The 24,927-nt window shown below is 42.6% G+C and overlaps 1 protein-coding gene across 1 annotated transcript in view; it reads left to right on the top strand.

Annotated features, from left to right (window-relative positions):
• ttc9b (tetratricopeptide repeat domain 9B) overlaps window positions 1-24,585 on the top strand; it is a 38,733-nt gene extending 14,148 nt beyond the window's left edge. The window contains exons 2-3 of the mRNA XM_036149686.1: window positions 14,962-15,144; window positions 19,585-24,585. Coding sequence (XP_036005579.1) covers window positions 14,962-15,144; window positions 19,585-19,679 — 278 coding nt within the window. The 3' untranslated portion in view covers window positions 19,680-24,585. The remainder of the gene's footprint in view (window positions 1-14,961; window positions 15,145-19,584) is intronic.
• The last annotated feature ends 342 nt before the right edge of the window (window positions 24,586-24,927 follow it).

Below are 24,927 nucleotides of genomic sequence, written 5' to 3'. Positions count from 1 at the left end.
GAGAATTTGCCAAAGCTATTTGCACACATTTAACACCCCGACTAAACCAACTGGCTGCTTATATATATTTTTTTTTTTCCAGCAGGGTTCCCTGATGATAAAAAGCCGTGGTTGTTGCTATCTTTGCTTAACCGTGCTCATCCCGCTCTGGCCTGACCCTGAACGCTTTTAAAGCCTGCTCTGCTGGGGCTTGACATTGAATAGTCGCCCTTGTTGAATGCTGCTTGAGATAGCCGGGGAGAGTAAATGCTGTCTTTGGCCTACACAGCATACACAGCATTTTTTTTTTTTTTTACATGGAAAGGGATTGCCCTGTTTTAGTTTGACTTTTGTGGTTTAACGTGCTATGAGGAAACGTTACCAACTTGCCTTTTATCATTTGCAACCAAAGTGGCTTGTGAAACGCATTCCAGGAATCTGTAATGTTCAGCATTTCTGGAAATTACCATCAGAAGCTTCAGTGTGCTTTGTTCAGATTATATGAAATAGAGCAACATGAAGACCATGACTGTGAAGTGTACGCAACAAGATACACGGCTTTCCAAATGTCCGACTAGTGTGGTATGCAGATGTATTCAGCACCCTTGGTAGTAATAGACCAGTTCATTGTTATTGTTTTGATCCGGGTTTTTCGCGCATGCGCGCCGGACTGGTAGGCAAAAGGCGAACACAATGGCGGACGCCAACAGCGAAACTGACGAGTTCTCCACGTATTTTTCTTCTTTAGATAACGTATTACAAGATCGTTTTAAGAGTAAGTTGATGGTTGATGGTATCAAATTGCCAGATCCACACAGCAAAAGCCTGAAGGGACGGAGCGAGTCTGTGAAATGCTGGCCCAGTGCTCCGTACCGCGACATATACAGCTGCCTTATAAACACGGCAGGCCAGTACAGACGAGAGAGCATGAAAGACATTAAACCACTGGATGGCTACAATTATTTTATATCAGGAAAAAGGCTCCAGCAACGCCCGCGACGCCATGAGGGATTAAGAGGGTCAGAAAATGGATGGATGTTCAGACATGTTTGTAACAGCAGAAAGCGGCGTCGGACACAGACCGCGTCTCAGCAGAGAGGAAGACCCGCCCGGTAGGATTAAAAAAACATTGTTTACCACGGATTATTTTGGTGTTTTTGTCTTGTTAAAATGGGTGGGGGTGTCAGCGACATTGCAGCGTAAACACAGAAGTACTAGCGCCCGTGAACGGGGGCATAATGGAGCAGCAGCAGCCGCCGCCGCTGTCTGCTGCTTCAGACAGCAGCGGCTGCTGCAGCGGCTGCTGTAGCGATCGCTACACGGGCCGCTTCTCCGGCCTGTGTAGCGATCGCCACCTCCCCTACGCCGCTATTTAAGTAGAACAATGACTAGAGCAGAATTAAGTTGTATTTACCGGAGATGAAGTGTAGACTGCAAATTCTGTCGTGGTATGATGGCTCCCCCAGTGCATTCGGATCGTCTGCCTGCGCTCTTTTCATTGAAAATATCCATTTCTTTCTTCGTCCTTTCTCCTTCGGTAAACGACAGAAACGTACATCCAACGATTTGGAATGCCTCTGTGTGCAACCGGGAGCACAACAAGTCATAGGCATTGTTTAGATTCCAAAAATAAACGAAGTAAAAGTACGCTCTAAATCACCCGTTTTGTCATGTAGTAGACGAGAACAGCTCTGTTTTTTGCCAACCACCGTGCCCGGATGTGGCGCTGATGTCACGCGTGAACTACCCTATGATAATAATAATATAATTTTTGTAATATCATCTTTATTGTCATTGAAACATACATTACAATGAAATTTGTTCTCTGCTTTTAACCCATCACCATTGGGAAGCAGTGGGCTGCCATGTGCGGCGCCCAGGGAGGGTTCTGGGGTTTAGGGTTTTGCTCAGGGACCCAGAGTGCAGGCGCTGGGGATCGAACCGGGTACTTGCATCCTTCTCTGAGTGCAAGTACCCGGTTCGCTATTAGGGTTATTCTGATAGCCTTAAAGACATGAAGTGCCACCAAGTATATCAAGGCATCTAAGATGTTAAATGAGTCAGCATGTGTGTAATTTCATCTCAGTATGAATTCAGCTATTCTGAGAAGCTCTGACGTTTATTAAGGGACATTACCGAACAAACAGGATCACAGAGAAGTTTAAAATATGATTAGGTTAGTAGCTTTAATCTAAGAAGAGATTAGATTATTTTAAGGGACAATCAATAGTTCTCACACTCCACAAATATGGTCGTTAAGGAAGAGCAGCAAGAAGAAAGCCATTGTTCAAAGGAAGTCATAACAGATGTGGAGACGATGAACATGTGAGAGGAGTTCCTCTTGTTACATGAGAATAAAATTAAACCTTTTTTTTTCCGTCCACTTCATATTTTGTGTGGAACAAAACAAAATACATTTAGTGTGACTAAATGTGAAAAAGTTCAAACCAAATCAATATTTCTGCTAGACCCTTCATGTTGATAATAAATCAGATGGCCAGATATACTAAGTTCTGGTTACCAACAGGTAATTATTACTTTGTAAAGCCTAAAACAGTCAGTTGTGTTGCTTCATTATGTTAAAATGGCAAAAACATCCATAAGGAAGCAAATAAATCATCCAGCTGTGATAATAGATTCTTTCATTGTCTATTTGGCTTTAAGGTATCTTCTTCTGCATACAATGGAGACATCAGATAACCATACAAAATGTATTATTGGATTCGATTTGGACAGATATTGATTTTTTTTTTATCCAATAGACAAACTGAAAAGATCTGAATTGTATCAGAGGAAGAAGTCAAAACCAATGAAAGCTGTTTCTATTGTACAGATGGGGCCTTTAAAGCCTAAGATTCTTACATATGCACCATAAAAATAGAAGGATTTTAAAATCCCCAGTCTGTTAAGGATCAGCGCTGCTTCAGATCCACGCTTTAACCTGAAAACAGTGCAGTAACCAGGATGTGAGTGGGACTGGTTTTCTGCAGGAGAGTTTCACATCTAAAATTAGCCTGCATCTGTTAAATGTGGAGGTGACGGGATAAATATATCAGAGGTCCACCTGTTACTATCATGCTATTTTTTTCCCCTCCTCACCCACACTCCTACAAATGGCCAATAACTGTAGCGGTTTCCTGGTATAAGCACCTTTATTATTGCCTCGCGGTACACATGATGATGTGTTGTTCTGTACAGATCAGGCGTTCTGTTAGCCAGCTCTGCACACATCTCAGCGATGGGAGGTCACTCCCATCAACAACCTGAGCTGGTTACTTAACCATGGATAGAACAGCTTTAGCTTTCAGGTAGTTTCTGTAAGGTTGCAAATTGGAATTAAACTTATTCACAGACATCAGCACTAAATGTTGTGGGACTATCTCAGTCTATGACAATACGAAGCTTCAAACGTACGTGGATATCCTTTAAAAACATGCTTTTTGTCTCTATGGTATTTCCATTTGACTATTATAAATTAGATGTACAAATATGTATACTGGCAGCATTGTCCTCTTCATTTAAATCAGCTTCCCCCCCATTATCACAAAAGTCTAATTTAAGAATTAGTAATGCAAAAATCTTCACTGCAAAAAGGGAACTCAAAGCAAGTAAAATTTTCTTGAAATTAGCATATTTGTCCTTGATTTGAGCAGCCTAAATAAGACTATTTGCCAATGGAATGGGTATTATTTACCTGTAATATAGGATAATTAGATATTCTGCACTTGAAATAAGATGATGGAGATTAATTGTTCTTATTTTATGTGCAAAAATCTTATTCCATTGGCAAATAGTCTTATTTAGCTGCTCAAATCAAGGTAAAAATGCACAAATTTCAAGAACAAGTTTCTTACTTTGAGTTCCCTTTTTGCAGTGTTTGTAAAATGTTTTGTAAATGACAGAAACATGTCACAGATTTACTTTGTTTGGGGGCAAAAAACTCCCAACAATATCCTAAAAGTTGATTGTTTCCTCACGTCTTTGTCTAGATTTTTTATATAACCTATTACAGGAATGAGAACAGGATATGAGTTGCTTTCGCTTCAAAAAGTCTTGCTTTTTTTCAGCCGTGTTCACTAAATGGGTCCACCCGAGTGTACCTTTGAGAAAAGGTCACTGGATGTTTTCCGGTCCTCTTTCATTATTAAATTAGAATTAAAAGCAAAAAAAACAAAAACATATGAACACATAATGTTCTACCTTCCTGGTCTTTTTGTTTGTTAAAGGCTTTGCATCAGTGAAAATGTCACTTTAAGATTTGTCTTAAACCCCCTGAGCTGACAAGCTAAATTTATGCAATTTTTTTAAAATCTGTTAGAGGGCCGTACCAAATCCCCCAGAGGGCTACAAATGGCCCCTGGGCCACACCTTGGACACCCCTTGCTCTAAGGCATAAAGGCAGAGGGCCAACACAGCTGGCTGCCAACAGGAAATAATGGCTCCTGCAGAAGAAAGGACATTTTCTGACCTGTAGGTGAAAAGCATGTCTGAAGTTTCAGCCACGCAAGGATTTTTTATTTTTTATTTTCACTTCTTCTACTCTTTCTTTTATCTCTTCACTTAAAAACAGCAAGGCACTGACTATTCAGAATTTAAAGACAAGCTTCGCCCAGAAGGGAGAAAATCCTCCCCTCGTTCATCCCTATTCCTTTGCCACCATCGGCCCTTTGTGTGAGCTGGGAGTAAAGGTAATTACTTCCGACCCACTGGATCACGTTTATCAGCTTGTCCCTGGATTTATTGTCAGTGCAGGCATGCTCGGACTTAAATATTTCTTTGGGTCCTGACAGCCGGGTCCGCCGTGGCTCCCCTGTGGAGGCTGCTTTCACCCCCCCTCTGCTCAGTTTGGATGAGCATGAGCGAGCATTTCCCCTCCCGGCTACCTGCGTATGTTATCTGTAAATGGATGCAGGACGTTCATACATGACTGAACAGTTCACTTTAATGAGTGCTTAATCCGATTATAAAACTGGTATGGTCGTTTATAGCCAGCAGTGTTGTGCTCCTCAAGGTTATAAATATGAAGGGCTGACTTTTTATAGTTACCTGATGTTTTCCATTTACATCACTTTTTTTTTAAATGTTCACAGCAATGAGTATCTGGGCATTTACTCCATGTGCTGGTTTTATTTTTACTTTAGTTTTCCTTAGCTTGCATTCAGAAAAATGCTTCATACGTCAGTAGGGCCGCACAATTAATTGCATTTGCAATATAATCGCAATTTTAAAAAACACAATTTCCAAATCGCAGAGGTCTGCAATTTTTGGCTATGTAACAATTAGTGAATCACACGTCCTTTAGGTGTCAGTAACATGTTTAAAGAGGTTTTTTCCTCTACATGGAAGGGAAGACAGTTGCAGCAGTGAGATAATCTAATTTTATTACTTGTTTTAGAGTTTATATAATCGTACTTTTTTGCCAGAAACTTTCAGGAATCTTACCACAGCATTAAGTACTGGTCAACCAGTTTAATACATAGACTTTTTTGTTGGTTGCACTTTATGCTGAACAAGGATTGATGTCCAACTCAATTAAAAGCTGTTCTCTTGAATAATATTGTGATGAATAAAAACATTAACAGTTCTTGTTTTAAATAGTCCTTGTTTACAAACATCTTCATCTAGAGGCCATTTTTTTTCTGTGCTTAATGCAGAGAAAATTCAAAATCAAATCGCAATTATGGTTGTAATGAATCGTAGGCAGAACGCAATCACTTCTGCTGCGAGTTGAGACGCACCGGCTCTTTTAGCGCCTAGTCTGCACAGCGATGAAACCGATTGATTTATTGTTTGTATATGTTTAAAAAGACATGATGAATTAAACTGAAAAAAAGAATTGCATTAAATCGCAATATTAAGATAAAAAAAGATTGCAATTAGATAATTTTTCAAATTCGTTCAGCCCTATATGTCAGCTTTTTTTTACACTTCTCTTTATCGCCATTTTTACTCACAACAGGAGGTGACTTTTTCTCTCTCTACACTCTAAAATCAGTCCTACATCTGCATATTTGCAATTTGGGTGCTGCAGACTACCTTGGTTAAGTGCATGATCATGTGACTTCATGCCGGGTTGTTGAAAGAAGCCAAAAGTTTGTAACGCCTGGAACATGTATAAAACTGGTAGGGGGTATATGTCTTGTCTATTCATGCCATATGTCATAACATGTGCACCTTTTCTTTTTCACACCTCGTCTTGCTGGTAGCGTATGACAGCTGCATTCATTTCCCTGTCTAAAGATGAGGAAAAGCTCAAAAAGACACTGACCAGAAGGCAACCATACATGCAGACGCCAGGCATCAGTGTGTGATACAGCTGCTGCCCGTGAAGAAAAGGCTGATGGTAAAGTCTGCAGCTTGAATGTGAGCTCATGTCACGAAGATTTATAAAGTAATTTGTCCAGTAAGGGAGGAGGAAGTGAGGAGAAACGTCTGAGAAACAGTAGCTTGGGGACCTGCAGCCTACCCTGGGACTTGAAGGCGTCCTGTGGGAAACCCAATATGACCGCTGGGAAGAAATAATCGAAGAGTTAAAGCTTTCAGGTGGGATTGGTAATTTTTGCGTCTCTATGGGCAGAGCATTCATCTTGCAGTGGTAAAAAAAAGTGTTTGATTCTAACTTTATCCTATGCCACATGTTCGTGCCTACAAGATCCTGGCATTGCTGTATGAATGTTAGCATGTTTGTGACGTGGTAAATGTGACCTGTGTAAAGTACATTGAATGGTCCCTAGGACTAGAATAAAGGTGTATAGCTTCAGAGCATTTACTGTAAAGTTGTTTTTCTCATTTCACAACATGCAGACTTTCGTTTTTCTCAAACACGGAGAACAAAATCAACCTGCTGCTGCTGCTGCTGCTGCAGCTAATTGTTGTGGATGAAACCATGCCGGACTGAGGAGACATCTGGGATGTTTCTCAGAAATGGTCAACTGGAGTATTTTGTGTGTTTTTCTTTCTATGAAAATCAATACATTCTCAATATTATAAACAAAGCATCTTTGCAGCCCTCCATCATAAAGTCAGTGAGAGTACAACGTATTAATAATATTTGGCAAAACGCTCTGGCTTTTCGTTGGAGACACAAAAACAAAAACAGCTACAGGGAGAAACCACTGATCAAAATAAAACGTCTGCTAAGTTTCCACAGATGACATCACCGTTCAGATAATGGCTGCAACAAAAATCATATCAAAGTCAGGGCGTTCAAGTCTGGTTGATATCTTTTAAAAACCGCTTATCTACCATCAGAAGATCTGGTTTTGCTCCTGCAACAAGAGCAACGATGAAGCTGCTTTGTTCTTCTTTGACCGCTTATGTCTTGAGGACCTAATATGGTCTTAATAAAATTACAGCTACATAAGCAGCCCTTCATTTTATCTCCAGAACATAAAAAAAAATGAACAAAAAAGTGAATCCGAAGCACGGACAAGAACATATCACCAAAAGCTAAAATAGGAGGCAAGGAACGTTAAATTATTTCCTCTTCCTGAAGTCGTCTAGACCAATAGCTTCCTCCAGCGCATAAATATTTAAGTAGATGAGCATTAATCCTCAGTAACTATTTTAGGAGAGCAGAACAATGCATCAGGGTGGGCAGCTGATAACGCACGACCAAACCGGCCATTTGTAATGCACACAGAGAGCTTTTCAACAAGAATGTGTAGCATCCATAAAGCAGCTGAAACAAGGAAGATCACGTCTGGTAGTTCAGGATCCCCACTCCCACCGGAGCGGTGTCACACATTCAACAACGAGCCGAGCAAAAACGTTAAAGCCAGCTGGGTTCAGTGGCCTTGCTTGTTTAAACATATGTGTCCTGCAGAATGATCCGATTGCTCAATCTCCCTTGTCTCCAAAGACTAGCGATGCACTGTGGGTAAACTCTGCAAATATATGTTTATTACACCTGCAGCTCTTCCGCACAGGGGCATTTATCAGCAGGCCAGGGATTTCATGGCACATACGGTGAAGTGGTCACTACAAGCAGGAGGCATAATAAGAGGTTTGAAGATATGTTTATGTTGTTTTAGCAAAAAGTTAAAGAAACATTTTTTTTCAAACCTACAAAGAAATGCAAAACCTGCTAGTTTTGGGTTGGTGCGTTTATGATGCCTTAGATGTTGCATTTGTTGGTCTGTGTTGTACTTTCAGGGATTCATCTTGGTCACATTTGTTTCTTGGGTTTAACGTTGTTGTATTTTAGCTTTTTTCTTGGTTGGTTTCTGTTGGTTGTGCTTTACTCAATGCCTGTTTCGTACCTGTCGGTTTCCTGGCTCAGTGTAATATACAGTATATTGAGTCCCATGTCCTTTCCTCTCTTGTTGTGTACTCCCACTTGTCACATCTCATTTATGATAGTTGCTTTTCCACAGCAATAGTGGTTTCCATCACCTTCTTTTACGGAGATCTTGGATTTATTTTAACCGTCACTTTTTAACCCGTGTTTGATATTGAGTATCATTCCTCTCCATGGCTAATTTGACTTTTAATTTTACCGTTTTTCGTCTGACTCAAAGCTAGAGTCCTGACTTGAATATGATCTGTGAAAGGAAGCTAAAGATTAGGGTGATGGCACAGAGACCTTCAAACCTTAAAGTCTTGGAGGTTGATGCTAAAAGATTACTGTACCTTTCAAAAGACTCTCCAAAACATAAATATTACGTCCAGTCAGAAGAAACATGCAGATAAAAATTAACATTACATTAAACCTAAATCTGCCAGGGCTTTGAGTAATTTTGGACGTACTGTGTACCGTGTTCAGAGGTGAGAGGTGCTTCTTCTGGTCTGCATTGATCAGGAGTGACTGAACTGGGGGGGGGAATAAGGATCTTGGACCAGAGTTCAATGATGACGCCCCTCTTAAATCTTTGATTTGTTGCCAGATACTTCAGAAGAGTTCAGGGCCTCCAGAGTCCATGCTTTGGTGGATAAAGGAAACGTTCATTTGAAAACTGCATTCCCCATCTTATCTTTGTCACATATTCCAATTAGTTTGATTTGACACATTTAAGAGAGACAAAAAAACATGAAACCGAACAAATCTGCAGGGGGAAAACGCTTTTTCACCACACTATAGTTCTAGTATAATAACACAGTACTCCATAGGAGAGAGATGATTGCCTAGGCATAACTTAAAGCTATCAGAAGAGGATCAAAAAGATTGGATAAGAAGAAAAAAGCGAAAACACCAAAACTGAACTCAACATCATCCCTTAACATATAGGTCTTCTGGCACAGCAGAGGGGGAGAAAGGATAAGGAACGTTTCCATATGATAAATGACAGTACAGCTGGTAAAAGCTTCGTCAGGGCTGAGGAGTTGTGAGCTGTGGCCCCGTCCCTCTCAATAACAGCAAGAGATATTTGCCGAAGCTGCGTTGGGTGGAGCTATTCTTAGTGAAAGGCCGACTGTGACGTCGACTGGATATGTGTGAGGCAGTTTCACGATGATGCAACTAAATCTGCCGCAGCACTGTTGCGTTTCCAAAGCGGGCTGGAGCTGACGCGGGGAAAGATTGGAGAACTTAGCTCCGAACTGGAGGATGCGAGCGCCAGAGAGAGTGATGGGTCTCTCCGTCTCCCATTATCTTCCAGCAGAACTCATTACAAGGTGATGGACAGCGGGCTAATAGCAGGGGCCACCAGTGGCTTCAAATTAGGCTGAGCGTGGTGTCAGGCCTGCCGTTATGACGGAGAAGAGGCAAGGCCGATGGAAGGACATGGGTCCACAGGGGATACACGACGAGATGCAGAGGAAGGAAATTAGGCGTTATTGAAACATCTAGAGCTGGAAAACAGGAAATGGAAGCGGGAAACATCGGCGATGGAGTCGGTTGTTTATGTGTTCAGCCTCTGCCCTTCATCTTTTGTTTTGTTTTCAGTTTTTTACTTTTTCTTCATCTGTTTATCTGTCTAACAGTCTTTGACGCTGCTCCACGCTTCAGGCGACCCGTGGGGTTCCTGAACACACTTCATCACTGCATGCTTCGTGTTTCTCTTTTCAAGCAGGAGCAAAACAAATGAACGGTGTCCCACGGCAAACTGCATGCACCGCTGCTTTACTTTGAAGTTTTTCTCTTTAGAATTTCTCATACGTATTGAAACCTCTTGTAGAGGATAGGAATAAGGGTGTGTGTGAATGAGGAGGACAGACGTGTGAGAGTGAAGCTGAGTCTTTCAGAGGGACAGGTCAGGTTGAGCAGCTTGAGGACATAGTTGGAGAGGTAAACCCTGGACGGTTTGGTCATGGAGTGGGAGGGAAAAAACATATTTATATATAAAAATCTTAAAAGTGGTGTCAGTGTTCATATGTATTAACCCCCGAGCTCATAGCATGTAGAACTACCTTTTCCAATAGAGCTGCTAATCTTTTACTGCGTGTCTCTATCAGTTTTGCACATCTTGAGCGTGAAATTTCCACTTTCTTTTCCGTTTTCTTCTAAATAGCTAAAGCTGTGGCACATTGAACGGGTAATATCTGCACGTTCGAAGTCTTGCCACAGATTTTCAACTAGATTTGGGGGTGGGCTTTGACCGGGCCATTTGCACACGTGAACATTTAAGGTTGAACCTCTGTCCCAGTCTCGAGTCTTTTGCAACCTTCAACAGGGTTTTCCTCCACGATGTTTCAGGATTATTCCGGTGCCTGCATCTTTCCCATCAACTCTGACAATGTTTTTTTTGTCTTTGCTGATGAATGCATTCCCACAGTATGATGCTGCCACTATGTTAAACCGTGGCACTGATGAGTTCAGGTATTATTTTTTCTTCTTCACGTATACAGGGTTTTTCATATAGACCAAAAGGTTTTGAGTTTTAAATGTCGCTAAAGCACCTTCTTCCACATTGTTGCTCAGTCCAATGGATTGTAGCAGACTGCAAAAAGGACTTTGTATGACTTTCCTTCAGCAACGGCTCTTCTTGTCACTCTTACACAAAAATGCCCAATTAATAATAATTGTCGTTTCAAAAAGATTGCCATACCTGAGCTGTGGATCTCCGCTGCTCCTCCAGAGTTAGCATCAGACTCTTGACTGATTCTCTCTAAGTGATGCTCTTCTTGCCCAGACTCTGTAGGTGGGGCAACAGTTATAGGCAGGGTTGTTGCTGTTGTGCACACTGCACAATGTATTTCCAGATACTGTGCCACTATACACGTTTTTGAGTTATTTGATGTTTAATAAATAACCCTCTGTCTGTTAGGTATTGTCCGGTAAATATCCGCCCAAACAGCTGATATCAGGACAATAGTTGAAAGGAATGAGTCGAGCACTGGTGATCATTTAACAGCAAACTCTGCACACACATAGAATAAAAGAGTGACTACTTCTCTTCAAGTTCAAGAATTTATTAACAGAAATAAATGATCATCCAGATAACATCACTATATAATGCTGTTTATCTGAATCAACACTATATTTCAATCAACAAATCCTCTCTACGAGGCTAGTGTAACTTAACTAAAACTACTAAGCAAAATAAAAAAGAAGCTATGTACACACAAAATAAACAAAAGGACAAATAAAATGGTTGAAAACCATCATCAGAATGATTCAACGAATCCTGGTTCATCTGAGTTAGAGAACCAAAGTTAATCTAAAAGAACGTGGAATGTGGGTAAATTACCTTAACTAATTTAGAACAACACAGGTTAAAACAAAACATTATTAATGGGAGCTTTTGTTTTTGTTTTTGTTTTTCTGGCCCAGTCGCTGCTCCTGCTGCCACATGTCTTCTGTAATACCAGACACAATCACGTCCTTTACAGCGACAGAGACATTTTGGCTCCTGTGAAGTGGCTCTGCCATGTTTATTGGGCCCGTTCCCTCTGCCAAGCCTGGTCCGACGATCCCGTCATTATCATATCCTTAATGCATCCCACCACACTCTACATTTCCTCTGGCATGCCATCCATCTGCCTAATGGGCCGGCTGGGCGCGGCCAGCCAGTCATCACTTCTGCACGCCGTGGCTTGTGTATATCTGTAGCGCCTCATATCTTTTTGGCCATCCTCACATGAAGTCGTCTGCTTTGTGCAGATTTTGTTGTCGAGAGTGGATTTTAGCTGACCCATGCTGGCATGGGGGGATGTTTTCACAGCTTCATTGTGTGTTTGTACTATATGCAACCCCTGTATGCGCTGTAGGTGTGTATTGGTTGTATGTTAGTGTGTCGGTGTGAGTGAAACCTCTAACTCAGCCATTAAACCATTACGGGCTGTAACTGAAACCTCTGAAAGCTCAGCTCGCGGCCCCTGGTGGAGGAAGATGATGGATGGGCTTCATGCGTTGGCTGGGCGGTGGTAAAAGCAAACAGAGTGGAGTGTGAAGCAAGGTGTGCAGGGCAGGTAGAGGGCATGTGAGGTGAATGGCGCCGTAGTAAACCGTGAGCTGGCTTTATGCTCGCTAAAGAGGGAGAACAGCTTTGACCTTCCTGCTCTGCTCCGGGCTGAGTCATGAGTTTAACAGAAAATACGGAGTGCCGGGTCTTCTTATGTCCTGGTTGTTATTAAAGCTGCATGTGTGCGTGTCTGTCTGCGGACGTTCATTTTCATTTTTCTCATATGAGCCGCTGTATTGTGCAAAAAGTATTGAACCATTTGTTTGTTTCTTCGGATTCAGCCTCCAAAGAGCCGGGCGTTCTCGTATCTCCTAAAGGCCTCCTTCTGTTTCAGGTCTGTCAACGTTTTTCTCTGGACTTTGGCTCCTTTTCCACCTATTTTGCCCGGCTCCTGCTAAGTCTTAAGTCAAACATCTAAAAAAAGGTCTAGAGAAATAATGATTGTAACCACTCTCATGGACAACAACAAAGTCTCCGTGTTAATACAGTTACATAATAATATGAAACTTCATAAACCACTCATACTTCTTAAAATCAAAGTTTATAAAAAAAAAAAATAAGAATTTGATTTATGGGGCAGATAAAAAGATTTAATCATTAATCGATTCCACAGATCCCTCCAAAAGTACAGTATGTATATCTCTTGATCATTGCAACCCTGAATGTCAATATATTTTATACTATTTTGTACTTTTCTTATCAGAATAAAGTCTGAAAAGTGTGGCAGCACTTGTTATGTTCCCTACAGTGAAAACGCCACCTGATTAATAAATGGATTCTCCCTGCGTGTAATTTAATCTCAACGTGAGTCCAGCTGTTCTGTGAAGGCATCAGATCAGAGGTTTGTTTCATGAAGACCAGAACCACTGCAAACCTGGCAACTATCAGCTGGGCCACGCTTGGAGAACATGTTTGTGTGTATGTGGGTTTGGTCATCTTTAAACTGCCCATATGAGACTCTGTTGATGTTCTTAGACGAGCAAAGGAGGATATTCTTTCAACCAGCCCAATATCAGAAACAACACATTTTTGCTTGGATGTAGAAGAATCCTGCAGAGATCCACAGCTCAGATGAAAGAATGTGTTGACAGGACGACTACTAGTTGCTCAGTCCACAAATCTACCTTTTATGAAAGTGTCAGGAAGAAAGTCATGACCAGGGTGTGGCCCGTGGGCTGTTTGCAGCCCTTGGAATAATCTTGTGTGGCTTTTTCAATTGAAGAAGAATTTGGCACATCCATGCATTGATTTCTTCTAGGCATTTACTCTTGTTGCTCTGCTTGAACTGGTTCATAGTCACCTGGTGACGTGGTGATGTAGAGCTGTGTGTCGTCTGCATAGTTATGGTAGCTGATGTTGTTGTTTTCTTATGATCTGAGCTAGAGGAAGCATGTAGCAGATAATAAACAGAAAGGGACCCACGATGGACCCTTTGGGGAACTCCACATGTAATTTTTGTCTTCTGGGATGTAAAGTTACCTACTGACCCAAAAAAGAGCAGTGGGCAGCTTTGCATCCCCCAGGGAGTCATCTGGGGCTGAGGGTCTTGCTCAGGGACTCATGGCAGTCTGCAGGGTTCAAACTAGTGTGCTGCTCTGACGTTTGGCCTATTTTTTTTACACATTCCATTAAAAATACTTTTAAATGTGTTTCAAAAGGATGGCTGGGGGGTGGAGGGCTGCAAGCTGCTTTCAATACACTCTTTCTACTCACCTTGTGGCCTCCAGAGGTGCCACCTCCTTTCCCTGAGCTAACCCCACCCTCCCACGCAGACACCTCCACTTCCCACCCTCCCCACTTCTCTGCCTCTCGCTCCTGACTCACCCTGCCTCCCAGCTCATGCTCCCTGACTCATGATTTTCACCGAGATGACGAGGACAAAGTCAGAGGAAACAGGGAGGACGGGTGGGACGGGGCTGCCACGGTGAAAGGGGAGGAAGCCCAACCAGGGACTGGAGGGACTTCTGTCCTCGTCAGATTAATCGGCGGAGGCAGAGGGAGCAATGGAGGGAAACGGGCGGAAGTAAAAGCTCGTGCGGTTGTGATCAGCAGAGGATATCTGAGCCATCAGCGGCGTTTAAAAGCTCTGATGGACTAAAAGCTGCGTTTGACTTTTCTTGTGTGTCTCTCATAATAGAGTTACTCTGGCCTGAGCTGATGTAAGAACTGCTGAGACCTGCTAGTTTGATTTGTAGGATTGATGACTACGGTAAAATACAAATGTTGTTTCCTGACGATCCACTGAGCCGTTCTTATTCTTTCTGATGCCTGACTCTCTAACATTAGAGAGTAAAAAGCCTCCTCGCTGTCTGCATCAAACCGTGGCTGCAGTTTCAGTTCTTTCCTCTATTTTGCACAACCAGTTCAGTAAAAGCAATAAATAAAAGAGACACCACGCTCCCCCCTGAGGGGCCCAGATTGCATGAGCAATTTTTTTGTCTTTTCTATGATCTGTAAAACATTAAAAAGGGACTATTTATAATTTGCTCACCAGCACCCAGAGGGGGAACTGAGGAGGCGAGGTTTCACGGTGCAATCTAAGACGGACTTCCTGTTTTTAACAATGACTCAATCGCTCCGAAAGAATCCGTTTATTTAGGTTTTCTTCCTGTCATAAACCTTTTGTGTCCTCTTCCTGCAGCCTGTCTGCTACAATCCGAGTTGGTAAACTACGAGAGGGTGAAGGAGTACTGCCTGAAGGTGCTGAGCCATCAGAGGGACCACTTTAAGGCCATGTACCGGGCCGGCATCGCCTTCTATCACCTGGGGGATTATGAATGTGCGTTACGCTACCTGCGCGATGCCAAGAACCGCGAGCCTACAGGTGAGTCTGACTGAATTATAATCACACAATCAAGAACAAACACAGAGTTAAATGCAAATAAAGCTGTATATTACAATTAAGCTATTTGCGAGGGTACATTTATCATCAGTAATGAAAGAAGAAGCATTGCTTTTGCTACTTTACCATGAGGAATAGATGCTTGTGTCAGACTTGACAGCTAAGGAAAAACAAGCAATATTATTTTTCAACAAAGTCACATTTTATCCAATTATTGCGAGCCCTAGCAGTTCCCTTAAAAGAAATAAAACTATGAGTCGTGTTTCCCTGGAGTATACGACAGGGCGTCTTGCCACCGCACACTTTAATGAGGATGCAGTGAGGGAGGAGAGTGATGACTGGGGTTCACCAAGTCTCTGTAATAGCCACTAAATGCTTTCCACATGCCAAGCTGTTGTCTCGGGGGGATGAAAAAGCCTTTTCTGTCCTACCGTTGCAAATTTAAACGTGTGGAGCTTGCGGGAAACCTATACTGTGGGCAGATGAGAAAAACATTGAACGCCTGATATCAGATGTTGCATATGGTGGAGAACTTGTGATGCTGTGAGCCAGTTTGTCCTTTAAAGCAGTGGTTCCCAACCCTGGTACTCAGGGATCCCTGTCCTGCATGTTTTAGGTGCCTCCTTCCTGCCACACACCTGACTGTGATGCACCGACAGAATCTGGAGACCTGATAATTCAGGCGACACAGAGAACAGAGCGTTTAAGAAGGTTTGTTGAAGGTAAAGTGGTGTTGGTGGAACAGGAACTGACTGGAGCTCGCACTGGAATCACTGTGGAGAAGAAGAGCAGGGTTGGTGGCCAAGAACAGCTCATTGACGGAAATTGTGCACAGTGAGACAGTCCACAAGGCCGAAGTGTCCAGAAGGGCTAAGCAAGGGGTGAGTCCAGAATCCAGGTGAGAGAATCTGTAACGAGAGGCACACAGAGAACAGGAGTTTCCAAACAGGGGCAGAGACAGGAGACAGATTCGAGGTCCAGGCTTGGGTCGTACACGAGAGGCAGGACAATCCAGGAAAGCGCAGAGACAGGTAGGCAGGAGGTCTACGTCCAGGACTCAGAAGCCAACAGGAGAACCCGATAAGGTTAAGGTGGGACAAAACAGGCAGTCAGACAGGGAACGCTGGACGGTCTACTCACACGAGGGCTTTCAAGAATCTGCCGGTTACACACTGGGAGAGCCAGGAATTTTATAGTGCTCCTCCCAGATGCAGCGCCTACACTTAAAGGTAGAATCTGTGATTTTTCCAGTAGTCCCTTTTTGAATAATTACGCATGCGCAAAGACCGTCTTACCTGCTCTTCCACTCCTCAAGGGGGATTGCATGAAAAAAATCTCCTGAAGCCCTTTCTTCTCTTAAACTTGCATGCAGTTTGCTTCTTACTTCAAAGTATACGGGGAGAGCAGCAGAGCAACAATGAACGGCTAACACCGACGCTAAACGCTAAGCTAACTCGATACGCAAACATCAGAAGTAAGAATGCACGGCCAGCAAGCTGAAACTAACGAGGAACGACCACGTACACTGGCATTACGATTACGTGAGGCGCGTCAGAATGATTGGCATGGGGGACAACCAAAAAATAAGATGATACCCCTGGAACTTGAGGGAAAAGAGGAGAGTGAGAACAGGAACAAAATTCTGACCAATCCCTGCTCTTCTTCACACCGAACGGCAGGGATCGGTTTGGGTTTTTACAGACCTGCAGCTCCCACAGAGATTCATTTGTTTTAACCTCCTTTTTCTGAATACATACATTTTCTACTTTCTGGATGGAAGGACCGTTTTACCCAGTATAACAAAAAGTGTTTCTGAACAGGATTACCAACTATAGTTTTAACTGGAGCAGCCACAGGTGGAACCAAACAGGAATTATTACAGCGCCTTAAATGAGTGGATGATTAAGAGGCTTCTGCAGCACTGGATGGCTGCGGAGGAGGTCACACAATCATTTCAACCGGGCGACCTGGAAGAGACTCGTCGAAGGAAAGGGGTCTCTTAGGACCAAGGTTGGGAACCACTGATCTAAAGCTCCTGAGAGCCTTCTTAGACTGCATGGCATCATTGGGTCTTTTAACAGGATAGGAATCCAAAATGTAAGATCAAACCTGCACCGAAACAGTTCACCAGTGAGAGAATCACAGTCCCCAGACTAATATCCTGCAGGAAGTCTACATGGTGAGCTGAAAAGAGCATGAAAAAGAACTGAAGGGTTAATAAATGCATCAAACTGTGGCCCTACATAGTTTTATGATGCCTGCTACTATCCTGGTTAAGTGATAGACAACGATATTTGTATTAAAATGAAACAGGAAAACAGAAAGACAGTAACATCAGTGACAAATTCACTCCACAGTTGTCAGTAGATCAGTGTGTAAATAGCTGGGTTACAGGTGTTGGCTCAGCCTTTAAATTTTCCAAATATCAGTCCAGTCTTATCTTAATATTTGTAAATTGCTCTGCATATACACGCCTGGTCCCTGGAAGCTTCTTACCGAAACTAGCAGTAAACAAAGGAAATTGATGCTGCAGCACCATTGCAGCAGAGTCTGCTTGGTTTGGGCCCTTTGGGAGTCATAATCAGCGTCGGGTGGGTGGTCGAGCTGGTCAGTGTTTATGTCTTTGCAGTTAAATGTGTCTTTTACATCAGGTCTTCATATTGTCTGTTTATATAGCACTTGCTGAAGTGCTTCATGGATGGAAAATTTCAGCTCTTTGCATTTTTAGGAGAGTTTTTTTCCCATTTCTGTGCTGATAGAAGATTATCTTCACTCTAGTGGCACTTTGATATGTTCAGATAGAAAGTCATAAGATAGAGTAACTCTGGGAGAAGCATACAAACTAGATTTAATGTATAATTTCATGCAAACGAGAACATTTGCACTTCACAAAATATTCTTTATAGGGTTTTAAAACACAAACAATGTTTACATTATACAGAGATAAAGACTTTTAGAAGCTGACTTGCTTTGGCTTATTATGTTTAAATTCAAAGAGCAGAGTAGATTTCTCAGTTATTTTCTTCTTAAGTTTAAATACATGATACACATTTTTATTACATAGTAAAAACGTAAAAAAAAAAACATCTGAATATCAAAGATAAATCAAATGGAGGACTAAGCCTTATGTGTTGGAACAGCAGTTGCTGCACTAAAATGATTCATAGATTTAAAAACATTTTATCCAGCCAAGAAGTTTGTTTCTGACTGGAAAGGAGACTGGCTTCTCTTTGAAGATAATAAAACAGTTCAAAGGAATTATCAGTTTATCAATCTATCCGTTCTCTTTTAAGTAATTAATCTATATTACAGCAATAAATCCCTTATTATCAATGCCGACCAGGCTTTTCCATGTTTGCACCTGTATTTAGACGATCGCTTTTTGGTGATGAGTGCCAAGTCTTTGAATTTGGAAGGCCTCCTTACCATCACCCTAATCCGTAGCTCCATTTTTAGGATCTCTATCAGATTCAAGTCGGTGCTCTGGCTGGGCCTCCACAAAACGTTGATAATGCTTTCAGTCATTTATTCAAAAAAAAAAAAAAAAAAAAAAAAAAAAAGATAATGCTTTCAGTCAGAAGTAACATGTTGGTAAAAATGATAGATGTTGCATCTGTTAGGAAAGTTGGTTATAAAGTGGAAACAATTTTCAAAAGCTGTTTTTTATTCAGATAATGCATTTAGTTTGAACATATTGGGTCACAGACGTTCATTAGACAATAAGCGGTTACAGTTTATTTGAAGGGGTGTACATAAGACTGACATTACACTGTCATAAACATGACATAACACCTGTTATGAACATAAATGACTCTTTATGAATGTTTAGGACTGTTGTCATTAATTGTCATTCGGTAAATTATGACACTATTAAAGCAAAGTTGACATTGTTTAAAATGGCTTTGTTATGACAACTTGACATTAACAGAGACAAGGTTAAGTGTAGGGCTTGATTTGGGATTAGGTTAAATTGAGGGTTTGATTTGGGATTAGGTAAGGTCTTGGTTTGGGATTAGGTTAAATTAAGGGCTTGACATAACAAAGACATTTTAAACAATGCCAACTTTGCTTTAATAGTGTCATAATTTACTGAATGACAATTAATGACAACAGTCTTAAACATTTATAAACAGTCATTTATGTTCATAACAGGTGTTATGTCACGTTTATGACAGTGTAATGTCAGTCTTATGTACACCCCTTCAAATAAAGTGTTACCCAATAAGCTTGCATTTGTTTATTGATTTTATTGATGGTCTTTCAGGTGGTTTAAGGCCCAAATTATTATGTAATTCAGGGAATAAAATGTGCTTTTGTGTTGCTGGTGTGTTGGCAGAAGCCTAGAGTAAACGGCGTTATTGGATAAAAACAGTGAAGCCGCCGGTCTTGCTCTCATGCATCATGTTTTTCTGGTCGTTGCAGACACCAACGTGCTTAGGTACATCCAGCTGACAGAGATGAAGATGAGCAAGAGCGGACAGCGAGAACGGGAGAGCGGCAAGGAGACCCAGGGCTAACCTCTCCCACCTCCTGACCCCCTCTGTTCCCTCTGACACCTTCTCGGCGATCCTGGTCTGACCCCTCCTTCTTTCCTCCTCTTCTGACTCCTGACGGCAGCACAGACAGACAGGCCCAATCACCCAGCGGGTGACACACAAACGGGGCCACATATCAAGCATCGTCTGCTACCTTCTCCTCTTTCGTCCTTTCGGTTTCTCCCTCAGGGGCTTTGGTTCTCCTCCCTAGACACAATCAGCAGCCAAACATGAAGAAAATCAACTAAAAAAACAACAAAAACAAACAGAACACAAAACTGTAATATACTCATAGAAACCGTCCTTGTGTTGGAGGGAAAGAGGAGCTTCGTAAACCTGTATAAGAACCATGGACATATGGTCGGTTTAGTCAATGTTTTAAGAGCAGAACATGCTTTTACTTCCTGCTTTCTTGTTCTTATCTCCTTTTTTCTCTCTCGGCCTTCTTTCTCCAAACTCTCTAGGAGAATTTTGGGATTGGGAAGCTAGGACCACACTGGCAAGGAGGGCAGGGAGTGTGTGGATGTGGTTGGAGAGATGGTTTGAAGCATAAGGGTTGGGTGTGTGAGACACATATCGCGACTGCAGCCCGTTTTGATTGTACATCCTAGCTGAACAGGGCGTGATTCAGGCCCTTGCACAGACTGACAGACCAGCAGGAGAACCTTCGTCCGTAAAAAGAAAAGAAACTGCCTCTGCTCCAGATTTGTCACGTCTCTGCTCACCCTCTCTGCCGTGCATCTCAGATCTTAGACTGTTTTATTCAATTTAAGGGCTAAATCAAGCGTTCGAGACTCTTTATTGGGTTTTTTTTTTAGTTTGTCGTCACGCTCGGTCGTATGTGAAGTGTTTGTTTGCAGCAGAGAGGCAAAAACTCTCAAGCGGTTCTAGCTGTAATCCGGTTCTCTTATGGAGAAACAAAAAAAAATAATAATAATACATAAACGCGTGTCTTGAATCTGTCGTCCGAAGCCGCTCCCGGATCGTGTGTCGTGTTCTTGTTGCTGAGGACCCTTCCTCCCACTGACCCCCCCACGCTCAGTTCTCCCGTTAATGATGTCAGAACGGAAAATAGCCAGGGAGCGTAGGAAGTCCATAAAACTCCAGCTGGCTCCTTGGACTCACTTTTCCCCCAGCGGGTCCGACCTTTTACCGCTAATGCTGAAACTTCCCGGTCACTGCTGAGACACGGAGGAGACGCTAAGCAGCGTTAGTGCAGGGAAAAAACAATCTCTCTCTCACGCACAGATGGGAACAAACCACAGCGGCCGAGGCGCCCGGCGTCCGCGTGCTTTCAAAGCAACAGAGAGCCATTTGAGATTTCTCCTGCTTTCGGTTTACTGATCGACAAACATGGCTGTAAGGGCACGCAGCATTAGCATCAGATGCTACTGACACCATAGTTTGTCCATATCCATTTACCGGCTGTCAAAACTCTGCCGCTGCTTCTGTTGTGATTCGTGAAGACGCAGATCCCCTTGTTTGTTTTTTTGATGAAGGCTTTTCTGCAGGTTTAAATCTTTCCGCACTTTTCTGCATCGATCTCGGGTGAAAGCATGACCTCAATTATCCTCGCCTCCGATCCAACGAAGCCCAGCTTTTCCTTATTCCTTTTAGTGCAAGCCCACGTTCCGCATGTAAAGCGTGGCTCCCGAGGGCGATTTCAGAAGTTTTTGATCGGGAACTTATTGGCTCCATCGCTTTCCGTCATGGCATGCCGCCACTAAAGCGTTTGCTCGTGCAATCTGTTTAGCTCTTCTCTAAACTTAGGAGGTGGTGACTGTGATCAGAGCAGCGGAAGAGGTATAAAATATCTCCCTGGATAGAGCTTGTCTTTGCTCATTTGCAAAGGTGTGGGATGATCCCTCTGATTTCAGAAACTCTGAGTTAGAGGAGGAAATCAGATGCTGGGATAGAGTTCCCTCACAGTTTAATTTATTTGCCTGGTAATAGGCAGAAAAAGGACCTAGAGTAAGTGTGTCAGTGGCACTCTGGAGAGACGACACCGTGAGTCGAGGAGACCGGCATGATACATGGAGGCTCTGGGGGAAGGGGAAGTAGGCCATCATCAGCTCGAGTTAAGCAGCTGCAGCCCAGCAGGAAGGTTCAAACCAAATCTATCAAGCGACACTGCGTGACCAAAAATATGTTGATGTATGTGGTACGTTCACAATGCCTACCTGCAGCTACAGCATCTCCGCCTCCACTGGCCAGCAAACGTCCTGAAGGAGTCTGACTGCTGGAACCCGATCATGATAACCATCGGTTTCCAGCCAGAACGCCTCGTTCAGATGTTTAACTACAGGAAAAGCAGAGCTGCTTTTTTTACGACTGTAAACTTTAATTATAACGTCATACTTTTATGTGATCGACCGACACAAAGCAGGGTGTTTCTGTGAAGCGGAAAGAAAAGTGTGGGGAGTGCATATGTATTCAGTCCCCCTTAGTCTATACATGAAACACCTTCTGCTGAAATTTGAGCTGCATATTTCTCTATCAGCTGTTCCCACCCAGACACTGGAAGTGTAGCTCATGATTCTGTGTAAAACAGCTCCAGCTCAATCACAGTGATTGCCTTCATTTAGCTGCAAGTAGCTCCATCCGCCTGCATGACTGGAGAAAAGCATTCCCACAGCATGATGCTGCTTCTGGGTGGTGTGTTCAAGTTGATGTGCCATGTTAAGTTTGAAGTTAGACCCAAAAAATAAACAAATTAGGTCCCATCTTACCAGCTAGCAGCTGAGGCATACTTTGGGTTTCCACAACTCACTGAACAGTACTCGGTGACATTTGAAAAGTTTTGTTCTCTACCTCTCCAAATTGTTCTCCCTGACCTGTCTGCTAGGCTTGTCAAAACTAAATGATGCTCCTGTATCCCTTAAAAAAGAATTGAAACATTAGCAAAGAATGTTTGTGCGTTGTTTCACTATTTCAGTCTGCATTCACACGGTGGAGCGTTGAGTGGTGCAGCTGGAAGCGTCCAGACGGTGACAGAACCCTGTTATTGGGCTGTCAATTAAGCTAATAGCAGCTAGCGCTAGCTTACAGCTCTGTTTTCCGGCCGGTTTAAAACTTCGCTGATGCACATGAGCTTTATGTTGTTCTCAAACATCTGTGTCATACTGTTAGCTTAGCACGTAGCACCGTTACACTCACGGTCTAATTTCAGCATAACAGGCCTTTACGCTGAAATGTGCCCAGAAGAACCATGCCGGTTGGAGTTGCTAGCTTGTTATGCTAATTTACGCCATTCAACTCCCAGTTGCGTTTATATTATTCACCCTGTTGTGGATGCAGCTGTGCAATTAAATAAGTCAGTTTACCAGATTAAGTGTCAGTTTTTAGTCTTGAATTGGGTGAAATAAATTTCTAAATAAACGCCCGCTTATTTAGAAATGTTTTTTATATGTTTTTTTCCTCTTTATGACACATTTTTAGACTGACGCGACTTATATTCCAGAGCGACTTATAGTCCAAAAATACAGTACATACTTCTCAAAGCAGGTTGTTGAACTGGATTCTAATTAGAGGTATCACAGAGAAAGGAGACTAAAAACAAACACACGCCACACTATTTAGATTTGTATCTGTTAATATGTTGAAAAACACATATCATTTACCCTCCACTTCACAATTATCTGCTGCTTTATGCTGGTCGGTCACATAAAATGTCCATTAAAAACCCGGAAACACACCATGCAAGCAAGCTCGATGGTTGTTATTGCTTTTTCAGGGATCTGTTGGTTATAGCTCAAAAATCCAATCAGCGGGCTGTTATGGCGCACTTGACCTCGATTTATAGTCTGATAGGAGCTGCAGAAACCTTTCCCTGCCTGTGCACTCTCTGCTGTGTGTTTACGTCTCCTCATTTCCCAGAGGAGATAAATCAGCAGCCAGGGAGAGGCACCAGCAGGCTGGGTGTCCATGGCTGCCTGAGCTGAGCCTCCTCACCCACAGGGCCCTTCGGGGATCGGTGTCCCCCTCACGGGCGTCTCTCCATGGCACCGGGCTCATCATCTTGTTTTTGTCTGGCTGTGCTGAAGTCATTCCGGCTCGTCCTATAAGCGAAAGTTTAACTAGCAGCACACTGAGCGGGTTTGTTGATCACCGACTCTGAGGCTGTTCATGGTAATCGAAGCATAATTCAACCACGGGCTGCGTGTGAAAACACAGATTCCTCGTCTCCTTCGTCTGTGTAGCTTTGGAAACAAAAACAAAAAGCACAAGGAAAAAAAATAGACAAACTAATTGGCTGTGTTATTTATTCATGTATTTTATTTGATTTATTTATTTTTTTAATGCTCTTTTTACTTTTGATGTCATTGAAGGTAAATGTGTGTCAAATGTCAAAAGTCGTTTTTGTGAATATATAACACAAATGTACAAAAAAAAAATTACAAAAAATGGAAAGTTTTATGGTTGTGAAAAGCTTTACTTTATTGAATTACTTTATCAACAGAGAAGAAAAGTAATAGATAGAAAAGAGAGTTTTACTATAGCTCCTCCTCTGAGCTGCATCGTGACTGTGTCTGTATTTCTTGGTATTTCTCTTCCTGTCGAGGGAACCCTAAAAGAGAGACAGAGAGGGGGCAAAGCAGCTGGAAGCCCCGGCTTAATGAAGATCTACGGCTAACACAGGACTGGAGGAGACGCGGCGGGCCTCACGCCTTAGTTCAGCCTGTGACTTTTGACGTGATGGACAAGGAGCTGGTCAGGACAGGGGCTCAGACTGCCCTTCTGTGGCGCCTTCCTCTGCCGGAGGCCATTTTTCATTCAACATTCAAACATCCGAGAGGCCTCCGTCACGGGTTTTACCAAAACTGCAAGGCCGGGAATGCACTAATCAGTGGTCCACGAGGATTATCAATAAAGTTCAAAACAAAGAGGAGTTGTCGTTGTTGTCGTCGTTTTTTTAACAAAAAAAAAATGATTTTACTCATTTAAATCTCTGGAAAGTGGGACTAGAACTGTAACCACACTCAACTCGCACCATTTTTTTAATGTTTATTTTATGATGGCAATGTTGCAATAATGTAAAAACGACCTTTAAAGGAACAGTACACACATTTTGTCTGGTGATTCAACATTGTGTCTGTCTGTCCTCCTCTCTCACATTGTTGTTCATATAATTTTATGAGCAGACCAACGTGGCACCCGTCCATGGAGACCCAGACATGTTTAGGTTTACAGTTCTTGTGATCTCACGCTAGGATGGAAGTGTGTTGGAGGC

Source organism: Fundulus heteroclitus, chromosome 18 (assembly GCF_011125445.2).
Source record: "Fundulus heteroclitus isolate FHET01 chromosome 18, MU-UCD_Fhet_4.1, whole genome shotgun sequence".
Lineage (NCBI taxonomy): Eukaryota > Metazoa > Chordata > Actinopteri > Cyprinodontiformes > Fundulidae > Fundulus > Fundulus heteroclitus.
The sequence above is the reverse complement of the archived record's forward strand: the minus strand, read 5'-3'. Positions and strand labels throughout refer to the sequence as shown.